At 45.5% G+C, this 18,241-nt stretch overlaps 1 protein-coding gene across 1 annotated transcript in view; it reads left to right on the top strand.

Annotated features, from left to right (window-relative positions):
- Positions 1 to 1,522: 1,522 nt before the first annotated feature.
- The window catches only part of LOC306915152 (heparan sulfate glucosamine 3-O-sulfotransferase 3B1-like), a gene marked incomplete at both ends in the record, with an annotated part of 121,364 nt that continues 104,645 nt past the window's right edge, over positions 1,523 to 18,241 (top strand). Inside the window, one exon of the mRNA XM_079492401.1 lies at positions 1,523 to 2,220. Coding sequence (XP_079348527.1) covers positions 1,523 to 2,220 — 698 coding nt within the window. The remainder of the gene's footprint in view (positions 2,221 to 18,241) is intronic.

Raw genomic sequence — 18,241 nt, 5'->3', positions numbered from 1 at the left:
TAAAGACACATTTATACTGTACTTGGTCGTACGACTGACCTGTATATGCCCTGGAAATTCCAGATCTACACAAGCTCTAAACGTGGCACGATGCCACACGCATTTGAGCTTGTAAATCGGCTATAGTGATTATTATTGTCCCCCAGGGGCGGCTGGCTATACTGAAACTTACACCAACATGTAGGCTACTATGTTATCACACTAGTTTATTTTGATAAACGAAAACACTTGTATTCGTATTTGGATGACACACTGAACAAACATGCGTGTATAGGCGTGTCGGCGGCATGCAACACTGTGTTTATGACTGATGAAAGCGTGTGTTCAGTCAAACTGTAGCTTGAGCTAATGCGTTTCTGGTCTAGAGGGGCGGGTCGCGGCAGAGATTTGCGCACACCCTGATTGGATCTCACCGATCACGCCCGGCCCCTTCGCGTGCCACTTCATTTTCTTAAATTGTGATTATTATAATTTTTTTTAAAGAATTGTAACTCAAAATTTCTTTGCTTCTGCCATAACATATGTCTTGAGATGGGGGTCTGCAGCCATATATAAATTGTGGGAGTCTTGGCATGACAAAGATGCAGTAGAATACTGTAGGTTAAATCTCATGTAATTAATTAATTCTAGAATTAGATATTACTCTGTGTGTGTGTGTGAGTGTGTGTGTGTGTGTGTGTGTGTGTGTGTGTGTGTGTGTGTGTGTGTGTGTGTGTGTGTGTGTGTGCGCGCGTGCGCGTGTGCGTGTGTGTGTGTGTGTGGTGTGTGTGAATGCTCGCAGGTTTACAATTTCAGATGCACCGAACTGATAAGGTCCCTCTCCATACTCAATAAGCACCACCACCACCACGCCCCCGCGGGCTCTCATTGGCTCACTGTCAATACTGTCACCTCTCTCTCACCTTGGCACATCCTCATTGGCTGTGCCCATCCTAATGCCTGATGCCAGACACAAGTTTACAAAACACACACCGTGCTGTGTGTGTACTGTGGACGCCACAGAGGTGAGCACATGTATACACACACCACTTAAAAAAACGCAACAGTAGACACTTTCAACTGCGTAAAAGTCGTTACTCTCATCCTGACCTGATTGATTTATTAGCCTAATCCTTCCCCACCTCACCTCTTGTCCATGCTATTAGAAGGGAGGCTTTTCACTTTTAACAGTGACAAAAGGGAACGTATTTCTTTCTTTAAGAGACACGTCCGTACTGAGTGACTGACGCGCACGCAGTTCTGTCCACACACACACACACGCGCGCGCGCACACACACACACACACACACACACACACACACTCACACTCACAGCCACCGCGCCGTGCACCGTGGGATCGGATACAGACTGCTGCTGCAGAGCTAGAACGAGAAGAGTTTCTGCATTGCTTTAATGGCAAGAAGAAGCTCCAACAAAGAGGATGCGTGCATTCTTCTAGGATGGCCGTGCTTAACAACAACAACTCTAAGCCCACCACCACCACCGCCACGCTGCACTGGGAGCCTCCGGGAGGATCACCACCATGGCTTATAGTAGCCGCGTCTTCTATACAAACAAACTGGACGCGTCTTTCTCGTCGCGATCACCACCACCGACGCCGTACTATGGCTCCTCCGCCGCCGCGTCCCACTCCCGGGGCGTCATTATTTGGAGACGATCCGCGCTCATGCTGTGCGCCCTGCTCCTCCTCACCTGCGTCTACCTCCTGCACTGCCTCACCGGCGTCACCTCCTCCGGGGACCCCCGATGCACCACCAGCACCACCTCGGAGTCGTCATCATCATCCCCGGTGAGAAGAGCACCCAGCGCCGGGCGAGAGGAGCTCGACTCCGCCGGCGGGTACCGGCTGCTGCTGCGCGCCGGCGGTGGTGGTGGTGCGCACCGGAGGAAGAGGCTGCTGCAGAAATGGGTCGATGTCGATCAGGAGGATGACGATGTGTACTACGGAGGAGCTAGTGTGGAATCTCTGGATGTGTCGCCGAGACTTAGGACTACAGGTGCGGCGGCAGGGGGGAGCCGGCTGAGCCTCCTGTTGCAGCAGGGGGGCGACCAGGGAGCCATGCAGACGCAGAAGCTGCCCCAGGCCATCATCATCGGGGTGAAGAAGGGAGGCACCCGGGCGCTGCTCGAGTTCCTCCGGGTTCACCCGGACATCAGGGCCGTGGGCGCGGAGCCGCACTTCTTCGATAGGAACTACGACCACGGGCTGGAGTGGTACAGGTACAAAAAATATATATAAAATTAAATACTTGAATTAAATAAATATTAGAGTGTTTTTAGAGTGTACATTTGTACAGTTTCAGAGAACTTTTCCTTAGTTCGTATATTGTCTGTAGACTAATGTTTCAGTGCAGTGCAGGTTGTGATATTTCAGTATCAAAGCCCTTACATTGTTTGGGGAAGGGGATTTTTTTTGAACTAATGGATTTGTTGGCATTAGTTCTATAGCCTACTGTAGTACTGTATATTAAAAAAAGAATAACAAATGTTTTTGACAGTGTAGGCTACCAAGATAAACCAACATGGACCATGCAGGACTTTCTTTCTTCATATTTGTATTTATTTATTTGAACTAGTCAGCTTGCTATAAATGTTTTTAATAATTTAATTAACCTGATATGTCATTATCTCTGCTGTCAGGCTAGCATTAATGATAGTTAACCTTAGACGGTCCAATTAAAAAAAGATACAATAATGTATTGTTACATTTAGGTCCCTCTTCTGGTGCATAATATGTCATTTTAACTAAGTGTAACTTAGTGTGCAACTATAAGAAAATACACTTTTTTCTTGTTAGGCTACATTAGCATATACCGAGCCAATTAAAAAATGTTTTGTAATTAACCTAATTGGCCGTTAATAGGCTGTTTAAATGTATGCTCCTGTTCCTAATCATGGAATTATAATTGAATGAGTCTATATTCATTGACATTTAATTGTGAATGTGACCTGGTCTGAATCAACATCATTGAATTACAATATAGTTTATAGTCTCAAGTTAATTAAATTATTTGCAAGTTGCAATTTAATGACATGTTTCAGAGCTATTCAAAATATTTAAATATATCATATAACATTCAAGTATTTATTTATGTATTCAAAAATAATCTGAGAGAGCTCTATGGTCAAAACTTAATCAAACCAAAAGCACGTTTACTTCCTTCTTTTTTTTACCAACATTGACCTCTGCCAGACACGCAGAGGTCAATGTTTCCTTGACCAGAACTTAAAGAAGTGAAACTTTGAACCAACTCCGACCCCCTGTCCGTCATGCATGGCTGACCTGCACTAGAAACCTCCACCGAGTGTCTGTGACTCTCGGTGCCTCGACGAGACGTCTCAATGTTTTACCCATAGGAGTAATAGCGAGTTAACCTGCCGTATCCTAAGATTCCCCCGTGTGCTCGAGTCCACGGATTTGTGATTGATTACGTCTGTCAGTGTGTGCGTGCGTGCTTGTGTGTGTGAGCTTGTGTGAGAGCTTGTGTGTGTGTGTGTGTGTGTAACTGTGTATACACGGCACACTCTGTGTGCACGTGCGTGTTCCCCGTTCCCCTGCAGCGGTCCGTGGGGAATAGCGTCTCCCTTCCTCCCAGGCAGTTTGCTGTGTAATGGGGCAGCGCCGACATCGCAGCTCTGTTATTAAGAGGGATTAGGATCGTAATGGAAGGTTACCTGACTGCGGCTCAGTCAGGAGGTAGAATTCACCTTTTTGATTGAGTTAACACCCCCCCCCCCCCCCCCCACACACACACACACACACACACACACACACACACACACACACACACACACACACACACACACACACACACACACACACACACACACACACAGAGCTCCCCACCCCCATCTTCTTATAAAAAAGCCCTGAAGACACAACTTTTACTCTCGCCTTGCCGTCTGACTCACTTCCCTTCCCTTCCCATCCGGGGTCCCATTCTCCTACCTACACCCCTCCCTTCAGGGGTGTCATTCGGGGTCAACCCAACCCGCTGCAGGAGGTCAATTAATATCAACGTCTTCTTGTAGCATTATTTCCGTCTCTGAATGTTGCAGATCAATCCGATTTTTAAGATCGACACTAAACGACACTAAGACACTTTTCTTTGTTTTCTTTGTGCAACCATACATTCATGAATCACTTTAAGATCAACACTAAAACAACACAAAACACTTTGTTTTCTTTGTGCAGCCATACATTCATAAACAGCTTTAATACCGTGATTAAACATTTTGTGTTTTAGATCTCCCTGCCGTGTTTCGACTAACCTTTGACAAGCCACTGCGCCGACTTGTAAGTTGCTTGTCATGAAAATCCACTTTAAAGCGGTGTAATCGCTTGTCGTTGTGTTCAACGAATATTCCAAAGTGCCGACCGCAACAACAGAGCGGAGATTGTAATGCATTGGACTCAATTTCCCATAACCCTTTGCATGCCAGAGCGACGGGACCTTTTTGCGATGACGTCACAAAACGCGTCGCCTATCCCACTCTGTCCTGTGGAAAGCCGCCCTGTATGACTTAAAACGTATTAAAAACGTACAATGGAAACATAACTCGGGCAACTCGCAAACGGGAGGGAAAGCGTTCTACAGACAATTAACTCGTGTTCAGCTTTTAAGAAAAAATCACACCCGTGTGAACTGAGTGGTGTAAGGTCTTATATAGACTGATCAGCTGTGGTCTGACGTAATGAAATCACACCCGTGTGAACTGGGTGACCATAGCAACCATGCTCATTTTTTGGTACGAACAGACAGACAGACACGTAAACTAACAAAGCCAGTTGTAGGAGTGGTTTACACCACTCAAAAATGGGGGCTCCCAAATTCGGGACATGTGATTATATATTTTTGAGGGGCGCTAGCTGCTCCAACGTCTGCCTTTCAGACGTTACGTCATATGGCAGCCAAGTCTATGGACTTTTAATGTTTGCTACTGTGGCAGCCACGGCAAGCTTGTATAGATTAGCTATTTTTTATGTTTGCTTTTTTTGAAGCAGTTCCTATAAGTGGTCACTTCTTTGCCACGCTTTATTTTTTTCTGAATGGAATGCCACTTCTGCCCTCTCCCCACCCGCTCCTCTCCTTCTACACCCTCCTCTCCTCCTCCACCCTCTCCTCCTCTGCCCTCTCCCCACCCGCTCCTCTCCTCCTCCACCCTCCTCTCCTCCTCCACCCTCCTCTTCTCTTGCCAAAATGTACCCCCGCGCGCCCCTTTTTTGCCCCCCTCTCGAGAGCGAACCCTCTTCATTCTGCCATCCGTCTTTCACACCCCTTTCTGTTTACCTATTCAGTCCTTTGTGTCCGTTAAGAGAGTTTGAGAGGGGGGGGGGGGGTCTCCCATCTATCCCGAGGACTTGCCAAGATTCCCTGGAATTTGTGCTCCGTTTCTCGCCTCTCTCTCTCTCTCTCTCCCTCCTCTGGCGCGGACGAGACCCCCGGAGGCCCGGGCTACACTTAATGTTGCCCCATTTATAAGACAGAAGAGGGCCCTTTTGGATTGAAAAGAGAGAGAGAGATGGAGGGAAGGAGGGGGGGATAAATAAGTGACCACGGCTCTCTCTCTCTCTCTCTTTCTCTTGAGGGAGTACATCTGTTCTCCGGTGGAAAAGTCTTGTCAGCTCCTTCTTGAAACATCTGAGAGAGAGAGAGAGAGAGAGAGAGGGGCTTCTTATTGATAGCTTGTGTAGAGCGTGCATGCGTGCGCGTGTGCGTGCGTATGCGTGTGTACTTGTGTTACTATACTTGCGAGAACCGTGTCCATTTTCCTGGTCCCTCCCCGCAACAAGAGAAAATTGGTTTTATGGTACAAAAAAAAATCAGGTTTGTCGTTAGGATTATCCATGTAGAGGTCAGGTTTTAGGATACAGGGTCAGAGTTGGGCCTGTTTTATTGTTAGTTATGAGCTGACTAGAGCTTTTGAGCTTGTTTTGTTGGCTTTTTCCAGCTATTTTCTGCAAATTGTAGGCATTTATCTGTATATTATCTGTATCTGCGTACTGTATTATTTTTGAGTGGTGTAAACCACTCCTACAACTGGCTTTTGTGTGCATAAAAAAATGACCATGGTTGCTATGTTCAAAATAATTTCTGACGTAATTAAATCACACCCGGGTGAACTGGATGACCGTAGCAACCGTGGTCATTTTCTCTGCACAAAAAAAGCCAGTTGTGAAATCACATCCAGGTGTGATTTCATTACGTCAGATCAGAGCTGATCAGGGTATATAATACCTTACCTTATATAATACCTCACATCGGACAAAAACTCCAGGTGAATCAACTTCATGGTCACAAATCATCACATCAGAAGACGAGTCTACCTAGCCAAAGATATTGCCGAGACAGACCCTCCTGACCAGACCCGATCTTTAAAGACGGTGGGAAGCCCAGTAGACGAGACGGCTGCTCTTTGCCGGGACAGACCCTCCTGACCAGACCCGATTTCATTACGTCAGACATTACGTCAGACCACAGCTGATCAGTCTATATAAGACCTTACACCACTCAGTTCACACGGGTGTGATTTTTTTAGAGACGCACAATATAATTGGTAGGGTATCGGAATCGGCCATATCGACCATAAAAATACCATATCGGTATCGGATCGATCTCACAATAATGCAGATTATTTTCACCGATATTGATGACGCAATAATAATGTGACATGTCAATGGTTAAATTCTACATGTAATCTGTGTACTCATCTCATTCAGTAGTGAAAACAGACTCTTGGAAAAAGAGTATATTTATTGATTGATTGAATACTTTATTAATAAGCTATTAATAGGCTTTGGACCAAGCCCCTGGACCTAGGCTTGTTTCCATTTTGGTCCTCCTGTGGTGAAAATATTCGGATATCGGTCATAATTTCATAATCGTGCACCCCTATACCTTTTATGTATCTTGTTTGTTCATGTTTCATGGGTCCCCCTTGAAAATAGGGTCTATCCCTTCAATAAACATCTGATTCAGAGGTTATAGCTTTCGGATATGGGGTTCCGAGTTATGCCTGTTTTATTGTTGGTTGCACGTTTTCTTTTTTCTTTTTTAATTTTCTGCTAATTTCAAAGCTCAATCAAAATGTTTATGTTCTCACAAGTATAGGCCTAGTAATACTTAAGTTTGTGCGTGCGTGTGTGTGTGTGTGTGTGTGCGCACGCGCGTGCGTGTGTGTGAGCGCGTGTGTGCGGGCGCGCCTGCGTGTGTGCGAGTTCCCGATAGAGTCCCCATCGATTCATTTAGACGTTGCTTTCTCGAGGTCAACTCACTGTTGTTTTTTTACCCCCCTTCTTTTTTCCTTTCTACTTTGAAGTGCTTGTCAAAACGAGAGCGCGGCCGGGGGAAAAAAAGGAATCCTTTTGCGTGGCCAGGCTTTTCTACCAGCCCCCCCCCCCCCCCCCTGCTCCCCCCCCCCTGCTCCCCCCCCTGCTCCCCCCCCTCCAACATGGGACACGCTAGCTGTCAAAAACTGGGTGTCAGCTCTTTGCCTTCTGTATATGTCTGGCGTTGGAGTGTAAGTTGTCCTGTTTCTGTTTTTTTTCCCCACCCGTCTATTTTCTCTCAAAAAGTTAGACAACATGGCGAGAGAGAGACAACTGGAAGGATTCGTGCCAATAAAACGCGGCTCGGTAATAAGACGACCCCTTCCTTCTTCCCCAAAAACACAAACGGGAGGAGCAGCTCCCATCACGTTAAGACGCTGATTGACGCTACATGTCAAATAGGTTCCGTCACTCTCGACACATCGGCGGATGAATTTCAAGCTGTGGTGTAAAAGTAGCTGAGTTCCTCAAGTACTGTACTGAACCCCTTTTTGGTGTTTTAAGCATTATGTTATACTTAAGCTATTGCACGCGAGTGCCGCGCTACGAGCTTGTAGATCTGCTATTTTTTTAAAATCGTGAAAACGCTTTTAACTCAAATCTTTGCTTCTGGGGAGGTCCCTGGAACAACCTATTTTCAGATGGGGGTCGGAGGCCAAATACAGATCATTCTGGGGGTCCTTGACATGAAAAAAGGTTGAGCACCACTGACATAGAAAAATAGGTTTTTCAGAAAACTGTCAGGATTTAGAAGACATTTGTAGAATCGACCTCAGGTCTAGTCCAATTTTGAGGTATTTCACTTTTACTTTACTGGAGTTACAGTAAGTAAAACAAAAAAATCTAATTCTTCTCGACTACATATCAGTGCCACATGTACTTTTTACTGCACCAATATCTGTTGAAAACTTTATAATTACTAGTTACTTTGTAGATTTTGATTACTATCAGCCTACAAAACACATACATTAACCACTTCAGCCCTGTATATATTTGAAAAAAGGCAACGTACAAGCTTGTAGATCTGCCATTTGTTTCCAGATAAAAGATTTCTTTATATTTGATACGTTTGAAAACTTGTGAAATGGGACATTCTGCACAATGAGTATACTTTTACTTTTGGTTTAAGCTGATTCCAGACAGTACTGTTGTACTTTTCTTCAAGTACATTTTGAATGCCGGACTCTTACCTCTATAGTCGCAGTATTGAGTATTGATACTTTTACTTGTAAAAGTATTTATATGTTGCAGCATTGATACTTTGTTTTTGCACGACTGGTTCCTTTATTGTGTGTGTGTGGTTGCGTGTGTGTCCGTCCGTGCGTGCGTGCATGTGTGCGTGGCTGTGTGTGTTTGTGCATGCATGCCTGCGTGGGTGGGTGTGGTTTGGAGCGAGGGAGCATGCAGTGTCGCTAGTTGCCCCGCAAAGAAGGCCAGAACTTTCTGTGACGAAACGCCGCCCCGTCCAATTTGCCAGAATTATGGGATTCTTTTCAGCAGCGAAAGTTGAACACTTTCACACATCTGTCCCGGCCGGGCTCTCTCTCTCTCTCTCTCTCTCTCTCTCTCTCTCTTTCTCTCTCTCTCTCTCTCTCTCTCTCTCTCTCTCTCTTTCTCTCTCTCTCTCTCTCTCTCTCTCTTCTCTTTGTTTATCCCATTAAAACCGGGAAAGCATCTGTCACTTTATACGTTGGCTACTCAAAGATAGCAGATCTACAAGCTCATAGCGCGTCACTATCTTTGAAAAATCATCAAAATCTGTGACAAATCTTTGAGTGTATATATATATATTCTTTTAAAGTGAACATTTTCAACTCAAATCGTAGCTTCTGGGGGTTCTTGGAACGAAATATGTTGAGATGGGGTCGGCGACCAAATACATATCTTTTGGGGGATTTCCTTGACACAAAACGGACATTTTGTGGTATCAGCAGCCCCAGGTCGTTATTTTTCATTTTATTTGTAAGATTTTTTTTTGGCTTTTTCTGCCTTTATTGATAGGATGACAGGCAATGGGGAGAGAGATGGGGGGGGGGGGGGGGGGGGGGAGAGAGAGATGCGGCAAAGGCCGTCGGGATCGGGAGTCGAACCCGCGGCACGCCGTCAGGCTGGCTCAGCAGCCTATAAGCAGCCTCAGGTCTTAATGGGTTATTGTAATGGTCGATGCGTGCCTACAGAGGGAAGGGCCCATCCCTACGGGAATGTGAGGGCCATGTACTCTGTAAAGAAGTACATTTACTTACGAGTACGAGTACTACTGGACTATCGGTGGTTAACTCGAGTATCTGTGTTTTTGGATACTCAATATGTGGACTTTTCACTCCACTAGTACACACGATTTGTTTCAGAGACAAATCGTGTACTTTTGACTCCACTACGAGAAAGTACTATAGTACAAGTAAGTTCACCGAAGCTCTATTTCAAATATACCGGTGTAGCTCTGATGAAGATAATATCCATGCCACTGCTTTTGAGTCTGCTCTGGTCTACTGCTGCATTGGTTATTCATTTGTTTGGCTGGTGAGGTTTATCGTTGTCGATATCTCCATATTCTAGCTTTTATAATTTTTCATGAATCATGAATGCCTACTTGGTCAGCCAAAAGCAAGTAGCAGATCCACACGCTTGAAACCCGCAGCATCTTCGGACATTTCGAACACAAGTCTTCTCTTCTGGGTGCGGTCCCTGGCACAATTCATATCAAATACATATCAATTTGGAGGTCCTTGACTTGAAGCAGTTTGATAAAGCACTGGCATAAGTGACAAAGAAAATGTGACCAGATTTGACTGAGAGCCTGTCATCGTGCAGCCTCCAGCTTTTCAACAGAGGAGAAAAAGTGAAGCCTGTTTTCTCAACTCACTGTTTTCTGCAAGAAATTACTCTATAAGCCATATCTCCAAAACTAGTGGGCCAAACTGAACAAATTTGAAGCTACATGATTCCCTGCTTTCATATGACATGAAAATAATCCAATGACTGTCTCCCATTCACGGTGGGTCACAAATGTCCCCAAATCCCGAGGCGGGGTTGGCGAAAGGTCCTTTCTGTGTGGAGTTTGCACGTTCTCCCCGTGTCCCCTAGGGTAGGTACCCTCACATGTCCTCCCCGTGTCCCCTAGGGTAGGTATACCCTCACAAAAACATGCAGTAATCCTGGTCTCTAAACTGCCTCCCCCTGGCCAGCCGGGGCGCCTGATGGAGGGGAAAGGAACTGGTTGGAATAACGTGTTCCTTCCACGCGCTACGTCCAACCAGGGAAACTCCCCCCTGTCAGGTGTAAAGGAGCGACTTGGACACTCATGCATGAAGATGAGTTCAAGTCCGTTGCTCTCCCCAGGTTGGCGGAGGGTGTGTAGAGCCCATGGGATCACATTAGATAATTGACACATAGGGGGGTGAAAAATGGGTTACAAAATCATGGGATCAAAATGATTAAAAAAATAAATAAAAACAAATGTCCCGCCCTATAGCTGTATTTTTTTATTCTTTTATTTTATTTTATTTTTAACTTTTTTACAAATGTCACCCTCTTTATTCCCATAACGTGATGTGGCTTAAAAGTTGTCTCCCCAACACTTCCCAGAACACTCCTCTTCACTGGCCCTGCATGCCGTTGGACATTGGGGGATTTCCAACAACAACAACCATATAAAAAAAAAGTACAAAGTAAAACGTGAAAGAAGCCGCTCTGTCGGTCGGCCGGTCGGTCGCGAAACACCCAGAGCTCCGCTGCCAAAATGTGTCATTTTAAGGAGAGACAGTTTTTTAAAATAAAATCACTAAAGTTTGACAGCGCCGCGGCTGCTTGTCACGGTCTCTGGCACCTCACTTCTGACCTTCTCAATAAACTTGAAACCAAACCTAACGCGTGCGTGGGCACGGACTGCAGCCCTGCTCTTTTTATTCATTTCATTTTTTTCCCTCTCTCTCTCTCTCTCTTTTAATTCCTACCGTGCTGTTTTCCATCAGGTCTACACGCCATCGGAACTCGTGTGGGTTCCTGTCTTAGGTCCACGTTTCCAAAAAGTACTTTTGTGCCGTATGGTCCCGTGTCTCATCCATCCTGACTCCGACCAAGCTTTTTTTTTTTTCATATTACGACTATGTGGCTTTCTGGGTGTTCCCAGTCAGTAAAGATCTGATGTGCGTGTTGACCTTAAACTCTGTGGCCAAAGCCAAATGAAATCAACCTGAGGTTTCTTTTGCTAATGCCCCTTTTGAGGGGGAAAAAATATCAAAGCATAATTTCATATTTCTGTTCTCTTCTCGTATGTGTGTTCGTGTGTGTGTGGCTCGCGTGTGCTTTGGGGGGTGATTTCAGGGCCTATTCTTAACACGGGGGAAACCAGCACCAGACCCCGTTTATTCGTTCGTCCGTTGGTTCGGTTCAAACTCCCCTCGGCCTCTCGTTTTCAGAAAGTGTCTCGTTTCGCTAAACGTTTCCCCCTTGCCGTGTCGTCGCGTGGCGTGTATAGCGACTAGCGAGACACAGCTGCGTACAGTACGTTCGTGCAAACCGGTTTATTGTGGACATTGTTGTGAAAACGCGGAGGTCAAACGACAAACGCCGTGTCATGTAAGAGCGAGCGAGGTTCTCCCGTCCTGCTACGAGAGAGAGAGAGAGAGAGAGAGTATTATGTTTGTTGGCCTACTAAGGTTACTGTTATACAGGCCTGGCTTTCACCTGTCTAGACCGGGAGGGGAGGGGGGAAGGTTCCAGTGTTGATTTTGTCGACTATAAAACAATGACGAAGAATGTTTCGAAGAACGTAGACTACCTTTTTTCACTGACGGAAATTACAAAATGGTAATGAAAACTAAGCTATGATGACTAAAACTAAGACTAAATACTGTCTATTGACAATTTCGTCAGCAAATAAAAACTAGACTAAAATGTTAGGAAGGGACTAGTGGACTCCAGTATAAGTCATTTTGCACTAGCAGATCTACAAGCTCACACGCGGTGTGAGCTTGGGGGGGGAGATGCGGGCTGGCACCCTGGGCCATGTGGCTCTGGAAGTTCCGGGGACTCACCGGGGACCCCCACACGGAGTTGCACCACTCAGTTCACACGGGTTTGATTTTTGTTTTAACTCCACTACAATTAATTATTATTACCGGTGCAAATTTGATGATATTTCTTTGTGTGACTGTAGTATGATCAAGTAGAGCAGGGCTATTCAACTGGCGGCCTAGAAGAGTAAAAAAAAAAAGGTGCCCTTTGCCCCTCTACCATACTGTAAAGTTTCATAAGCATATGCCGCTGCATGTATGTATTATGGGCAGAAGAAGATTTTTCACAAAACAGCAATTTTCATTGGCTCATAAAACCTTCATGTTTCACTTAAAAAAAATGTACTTACGGTTTGTTTTGTCCATATAGGTCCAAAGTTCACTTTTAGAAGTTTTTGTGCATTTTGAATAAAGATCCTGGGAGGAGATAGATTTGAACTGTTTTTCAAGGGCCTTTCTCGGCCCCACCTCTCCCCCTGTGTTTTAGGATCCAAGATGGCCGCAGCACCAGTAGGGGGTGGGGCAGAGGTGAGCGGACGGGGTCGACATATGACCTTACTGGGCTGCATTCAAGACACTTGCCTTGTGTCTGACACCTGACTTGTGTCTGAACACAGCTTTGATGGATGTGTTCTGCCACCCTCCCCCCCATCAAACAAAATGTTTGGTCAAATCATATGGGGTTCCATTGGAAATGCATTGGAGCGGCCATTAAACACAGACACAAGACAAACGCAAGACAGGTGTCTTGAATTTGTGAACGCAGCCCAGTAAGGCCACCCCCTCCTGCACACACACTCCCTGGATGCCAACGATGAACCTCTGCCCCAAATATTCCAGAACGGGCTGTTATAGAGCACCGAAGTCCTGACGTCACTTTCAGTAGAGGGCACCAACACACAGGTTTATAGGTTTTTTATTTGTATTGAAATCTCCATAGGGCGATTTTATGTCGCTTCATATAAGAACTGTGTGAAAAATAAACCGATCACCCCGGCCTTTTCACTCATATGGATATGAAGCATCGACTGAAGGTGGAAATGTACAAATATACCCAAAGAGTAACAAAATAAGCGTTAGAAACGAGCCAAACAACCCAGAGACTACATTTCCGGGTAGGCTGCTTCTGCCCGCAGCCCGTCGCACAACAGAAACTGAACGTTAATTACGTTTATTTTTATTTTTATTTTATTGATATATAATGTATCGTGGTTAGTACGAGTCGAGTCACCACCAGCTGAGCTTACGTCAACGAGGAATCTCAGGAACGCAATATGTTGACAGCTGGGCGTGACGTATATGCTCAGCGACATTGCATTCATATGTAGTTTCAAGGCTTTTGCGGCCACATTAATTCCATTTTCTCTAGAAACTGGCTGTATCAAATATGAATGGACATCATTAACGACGCACAGCCACTCCCCTGACAGAAACGCCGGGGTGGTCGGTTTATTTTTCAAACACAGTTCTTATATGAAGCGACATTTCATGGACTTTCCTACTAGGCTGAGGAATATATCCCACCCTTTTCACATTGGCAAATAGTTCATGGCTTATGCATGGTCAAAGTTTGCATTTTTAACTGAGTGCTATAGCGCCACCCTTTGGCCAATGGTCATGGGCTTCGCATCGTCACCGTTTGGCATGGCCCTTACTGAGTTTCGTGAAAACCGACTGCACGGTTTAGCCAGAACTGCTATTTTTGGCGGAAGGAGAAGAAAAAAAAACAGACAAAAAACAATAAGGGACAAAGTCCCTTCAGGACTGCCTTGGTCCCTTAACAATCACACTTGTGTGAAGTGAGGGGCGCTCTTATCATCGTACATCATCATGAATCATCTCATACTGGCCAATCAGAATGCCTGTTGCCACAAATGTACGTCATATTTGGTGGAAATATGACCTAATTTCTCCTTTTTATCGATGGCAAAATATGAGACGTGTGGGGACGAGATGACGTAAATTTTCCCTTCATTGTCAATAACATTTAATGTTTGTGTTGTGGACATTTTGTGGGGACAAAAGCAATAGTGCCACATCGTATCGTCGTATTTTTAATTTATTATTGTTGGCTTATTCATTCAGTTGCATTTGTAGTCATGGCTGCCAGTTCCCACCTGACGTTGTGTGGGAGTTCCGACTGTTCAAGATGGCACTGAATAACTGCTAGCTTACATAACGTCTTGAGGCTAGGGCTCAAGTCTAAGATGTACAGATCATCAAGTCTCCTGTCTCCAAGGAGGATGACACGATCTCCCATCACGCAACAGCACCTGTTCTCCTTCAGACGTGGCCCGTTCCCCTTGGGCGTAACCTTCTTCCAGGAGGAGGTCTCTGGATTGAATTTCCACAAAGCATTGAAGTAATTGTCATTCCAGCCACCAAATATGTACAGCTCTCCATTGTAGGCAAAGGCTGAATCTAATAAGCGTTCTCCTTTATTAATCTGTGTAGAAGGTGCGTTCGACCAGGCGTTGGTCTCCGTGTCAAACACTCTGACGGTGGTGTTGTAGTTCGGAAGCCCGCCCCAGCCCCCAAATACAAACATCTTTGTCCCGATGATGGTGGCAGAGTGACATGCTGAAACCGGTGGTTGAATTCCTCTGGTGTTAATCAAAGACCAGACCATTGTGCTGGTGTCCAACTTGTACATGTCATTTGTCCATCTAGTCAGCAGGTTGAATCCTCCATGGACATACATGACCTTCCCCAAGACACAGGCTGAGTGGCTCCACCTCGCCCTTGGAACCATCCCAGATATTTGTGGTTTAGACCATCTGTGGGTGTCGACATCAAATGCATAAAGCACATTGTATTCCTCCTGTCCCTGGTAGCCTCCCCAGATGAAGACTGTATCTTCTACCAGCACAGCTGTGTGGTCATGGCACATGGAGGGAATCTCAAGTTGACATTCTCTTGCTGGTGCCACTGGGGTAAACTTCCTCCAGATCAAAGTCACCGTGTTGAAGATGTGCACGTCCATCTCCTTCTTGTCGTCATAGCAGTCGCCTCCAAAGGAGTACACACAGTGTCCCACCGTCACAGCACTTTGAGTGGCTGTCTTTGGTCCTCTCAGATGCAGCACCCAGTGTAACATTACTCACAACGGTGGATAAATCCTATTCGCCAATCATAAAATATTGCTCCAGCTATTAGGTAAAAGCATGGCATGTTCTGCGTTTTAACTTATATTGGTTCAGAGGCACAAGCGCCAGGCAAAGCTTGGCCAATCCGTGAAGCCGATGGTTTGGGTTGGCCAATCAAGGAAGCTGATGCCAGTTGATCTCCCTAATATGGTATATTGACCAGTAGTAAGCCCCACCCTGGGACACTCTGTTCAACAGTGACACCTAGTGTTCAGTTATACTGCTCAGCACAAGCGCTGTGGTCAAGCCCCCAGTAAGGCTATCCAACGTTGAAGATGCCACTACCTACTGGCGAAATGTGGAATTGCAGCACTTTAATGGAAGTGGACGGACGTTCATGACGTCACGTGCGTAAGCCGGGGCTAGGCTAGGCTAAACCTCCGCTCGCTCGAGCCATTGAGTTATAATTATACTTCCGGCAGTCTTCGCCACTGAGCAACTTCCACTGAAATGAATAGCGGGGGGGGGGGGGGGGGGCTAACACTCCAGTTCGGTCTCTATCCTTCTTTATACTCTATGGCTGTGGTCCCCGACTCGGCGATAGTTACCCGGCTACTCATATACTTCCTGGTAGACGGGTGACAAAAACTTCCCGGAAAGGCCAAAGGGGCAGGGGTGTGTGTGTACATCAAGGACACCTGGTGTTCTTGGCACAGACCATTAGCTCTAGGGATGCTGCGATCCGATCTTCAGATCGACAGATATCGGCCCGATATCAGACAAAAAAAAAAAAACATAGATCGGATCGGCTTGCAACGAAAATGACCAATCTAACGCTCCGATTCGTCCAAGCAATTCCATTCCAGTAGTCCGCTCCAGCAGATGCAGCATGCAGAGGGCACGTGATTATAACAGTGTTTGCTAGTCGCAGGTAGCCAACTAGCACGCAGCACGCAATGCACACAGCATTAGAGAGACTAAAATATGTACTGGATCGGTATCTGTATCAGATCGGAAGTGAAAAATCTAAATCGCAGCATCAACCAATTTGCTTCCTTCCGGGCTTCCACGAGGAGTTTAGTGCTGTGGTTTATTTTTCTATTTTTGTATATATATATTTTTTGGTGTCTATTCATCCATCCAAGAGTCAGTATAGACACAGCCTCAGGAACCCAGACGTTCACTACTACACCCAAAAATAGCAGATCTACAAGCTCGTAGCGTGCCGCACTACAAGCTTGTAGATCTGCTATTTTTTAGGCCTAGGCCGTTAATTCATGGGGGAAAAATACACACAAAAAAGTTAAAATATGGATATAGGGGTTTTTCTGCTGGACAATATTTACTTTTATTCCAGTCAAATTTGTGGTCAAAATTTGGAACGTAGAGGACTTTTACTTTGTAACAGAGTATTTCTGCTAGTGCGTTGTGGTATTGCTTTTACTCAAGTAGATACGTTTTGAGTACTTCCTCCTCCTCCTCCGCCACGGTTCCAGACCTCAGCGTGGATGCCATGTCAGACACACATAACAAACGACCAGGCCAGACCTTAAGACATTTAGGCCTAACGTCGACATTTTAAAAATGTCTTCAAAATCCTGATGTTTCTGTATCAGTGGTGCTCAATATTTCATGTCAAGGACCCCAAAAATTATATGTAATATGCCTCCACCCCCCCCCCCATCTGAACATATGTTGTTACAGGGACCTCCCCAGAAGCAAATATTTGAGTTAAAATGTTCACTCTGAAATAATATATATACTGTATTCAAAGATTTGAGGCACATTTTCACGATTAAAAAAAAAATCACACCCGTGTGAACTGAGTGGTGTAAGGTCTTATATAGACTGATCAGCTGTGGTCTGACGTAATGTCTGACGTAATGAAATCACACCCGTGTGAACTGGGTGACCATAGCAACCGTGCTCATTTGGTACGAACAGACAGACAGACAGACAGACACGTAAACTAACAAAGCCAGTTGTAGGAGTGGTTTACACCACTCAAAAATAGCAGACCTACAAGTTCATAGCGCGGCACTCGGTGCCGCGCTATGAGCTTGTAGATCTGCTATTTTTCAATAGCTAAAGCATAACATAATCCTTTAATTAAAACACCAAAAGGGGGTTCCCGCCCAGAATGGGTTAAACTGCCTGCCCATGTCCACTTAAATAGACACCTCCGCGCTGCCAACATACCAACGACTTGGACGCGAATCGCACGACACGGAACGCCCGGGAAACGTGTCCGCTTTTTTCAACGCCCGGCGAGTTTATTTGTCCTTGTTTCCGATCGCCTCGAAAAACAGACATTATATAGGAAAGAGTGATAATAACAAAACAAAAAAAAACCCCCAAATAAGGCATTTCTGGAATTCACGCAGGGATGAGGGGCACATAATATTTATTCCCCTTCGGAATTGGACATCTGGATCTTGTATTCTGTGTGCGAGCGTGTACAGTATACAGTGGAAAGAAACCGCCATATTTTGATATGTTTCTGTGAGATCCACATCTGAAGGCTTCTCGCCATGGGCCACCGCGCCGTCCGGGACGCACACGCGCGGGGCGGGGACGCACACGACACAGAACCCCTCTCTCTCTCTCTCTCTCTCTCTCTCTCTCTCTCTCTCTCTCTCTCTCTCTCTCTCTCTCTCTCTCTCTCTCTCTCTCTGCACGAGCAGTGGTGGAAAGCGTACTCAATACTATCAATACTGCAATATGGAAATACTCTAGTACAAGTAAAAGTCCAGAATTCAAAATGTTCTTCAGTAAATAAGTACAAAAGTATTGGCATCAAAATGTACTTA

The sequence above is a fragment of the Electrona antarctica genome (assembly GCF_951216825.1).
Source record: "Electrona antarctica genome assembly, chromosome: 22".
NCBI classification, from domain to species: domain Eukaryota; kingdom Metazoa; phylum Chordata; class Actinopteri; order Myctophiformes; family Myctophidae; genus Electrona; species Electrona antarctica.
This window is presented reverse-complemented; position numbering and strand designations above follow the sequence as displayed.